The 2,222-nt window shown below is 58.6% G+C and overlaps 1 protein-coding gene across 1 annotated transcript in view; it reads left to right on the top strand.

Annotated features, from left to right (window-relative positions):
- IQCA1 (IQ motif containing with AAA domain 1) overlaps positions 1-2,222 on the top strand; it is a 121,434-nt gene that overhangs the window by 104,616 nt on the left and 14,596 nt on the right. The window contains exons 17-18 of the mRNA XM_045294386.1: positions 774-860; positions 1,864-1,933. Of these exons, the coding sequence (XP_045150321.1) occupies positions 774-860; positions 1,864-1,933 (157 nt within the window). The remainder of the gene's footprint in view (positions 1-773; positions 861-1,863; positions 1,934-2,222) is intronic.

The raw sequence follows: 2,222 nt of genomic DNA, 5'->3' as shown, positions 1-2,222 counted from the left end.
ACCGACCTCGGGGACCAAGCTCATCCCCAGAGGCAACAGTCCCTTTGTGCTACACCCACCGCCTTCATGATGTTGTACCACAAAACTCCACCCATGGCCAACTGCCCCTGTGGGTTTCTGAGACTGAGACTCTTTACTGGGATAGAAAGCGACTGGTGGTTTCCAACCGCTGACCTTGTGGATCACAGCCCAAAGGCTAACCACTAGGCCATCAGGGGTCCTTGAGGATACCCTTCATAGGAAACATTAAAATAGGCAGACTTTTTTCTGTCAGCCACAGGACAGCTGGCTGCCACTTTCCACCCGGAGCTAGGCCACAAAGGCACCTCCAGACCGAGAGACACTAGGTGTTGCAGGGTTGCAGGCCCCAGATGGGGAGCTGATGTCCCCTCGGCCGGTGCCCAAGGCCACTGCACATGTGGTCCAGGTCCTTTCGTTGTCACTTATATCAAGACAAACCAGGATGTGTTGGGGTGGTGGAGCAAAGGGAGCCCCCTCCAAGGGCATCCTTGCATGCACAGGGTGGGAGCTGAACACCCCTACCCAGGTGTCAGTACCTGTGGGTGGGACCCTCAGCAGTCCTTCCATGCCACATCATCAAGAAGTGCTGCCAGAGCTCAGGGACATCTGTCCGCAGCCCCCATGTCGGACTCCAGGGTCCTGGGGAGCCCCTACATGATGTGGCCCTCGGGGTGGGAGGTGGGGAGTCAGATGTGCACCCCAGGGCACAACGTATTCATTTGCCAGCCCCTGTCACCTTCCCCCCTTGCCAGGTGGCCCGGCAGCTCCAGCCATCCGTGGTATGGATCGGAGACACAGAGAAAACCTTCTACAAGCGGGTGCCCAACGACGAGAAGGAGGTGAGGGCAGCTAAGAGCCCCATGCGGCCGTCTCATCCCTGCAGGGGGGGTGGGCCTGGCCCCAGAGGGGCCTGCTCACAGGACTGCGGTGGGGGGAGCACGGCTCAGGAGAAAACGAGGGGTGAGGAGAGGGGACGGGAGGGGAGGGGGCTGAAAGGCTGTCCCAGGATGCCAGGCAGGAAGGAAACGTTGCTATCTGAATTTCCTATTGTTCAGAGTAACAAATAGCAAAAGGGCCCTGAGTTGGGAACAAAGCCCTCCTGCGTCCCAGTGTTCCCCTGGCGCCCCCTCGATTGCTTCCTCCTACCCTTTCTCTCTTGCCAGTGCCCCCTCCCCCACGTTTCCACCCCAAAATCACCAGCAAATTTCCCACAAGTTCAAAAAAACAACAACACACATATCTTTCTTTGCAGCTACTAATGCTTGTTACTGTACGTGTATTGGCGTCAAAGCCAGTAGTGGCTGTGAGGCTCTGATTGCATTTGAAAGGGTTTTGATCACTTCTGATCCTGCTGCATCCTGCATCCTTCTGAGCAGGGAGAGGTGGCTTGATCGTCATCTTTTCTCCCGGCAAAGGGGCCTTGATTGTCCCCCAATTCCAGAAAGGTTAGAAGGGACCTCTGGTATTTAACTGGGACTCCTCCGGTAGTTAGCTCCCTCTGCTGGCGGAATGTGCAAAGGTCCCCGTCTTGGGGGAATGAGAAGCCCAGACACCACGCTTGCTGCGGTCGGTGCACAGTACGTGCCGCGCCGGCTCACAGCAGCCCCGCAGGACGGGGGACGTCCGCTGAGGGTGTCCGAGGCTGTGGCTCCCTGCAGGAGTTACACGGCTGGGCTTCGCCTGTGGAGCGGCTGGTGGATTTGAACCGCTATGGTTGTGAAGGAGGACTGGGGGCAGGGTGGCGTGTGAGCCAGGGTATACTGAACAGCAGCTGGCAAAGCTCTGTCTCCTGGAGGTGTGCTTGGTCTGGCCTACTGATCACCTGAGGCTGTGTCCTCCGAGAGCAGCCGAGCCCCTCTGAGCCTGCGCTGCTGGAACAGTGGCGTCTGGCTGGCGCTGGCGCTGGTGGCTGGCACGCCTCTAGCAACTGCAAGACCCTCCAAGGCCAACCGGCCAGCTTCTGTCCCCTGGTCCTTTAAGCTGTTGTTGCCATAGTCATCACGCCTTCTACTCACCTGCACGCCCACATCCTCACCTGCACACCCCTGCCCCACTCAGCTGCATACCAGTGTCCTCACCTGCACACCCACACCTCACCTGCACACCCTGCCCCACTCACCTGTATACCTATGTCCATCTACACACCCACACCTCACCTGCACTCCCCTGCCCCACTCAGCTGCACACCAGTGTCCTCACCT

Source organism: Echinops telfairi, unplaced genomic scaffold (assembly GCF_000313985.2).
Source record: "Echinops telfairi isolate 266 unplaced genomic scaffold, ASM31398v2 ScPeMD7_3;HRSCAF=10, whole genome shotgun sequence".
In the NCBI taxonomy this organism is placed as follows: domain Eukaryota; kingdom Metazoa; phylum Chordata; class Mammalia; order Afrosoricida; family Tenrecidae; genus Echinops; species Echinops telfairi.
Note: the sequence above shows the minus strand (reverse complement) of the source record. Positions and strands in the feature narration are given on the sequence as shown.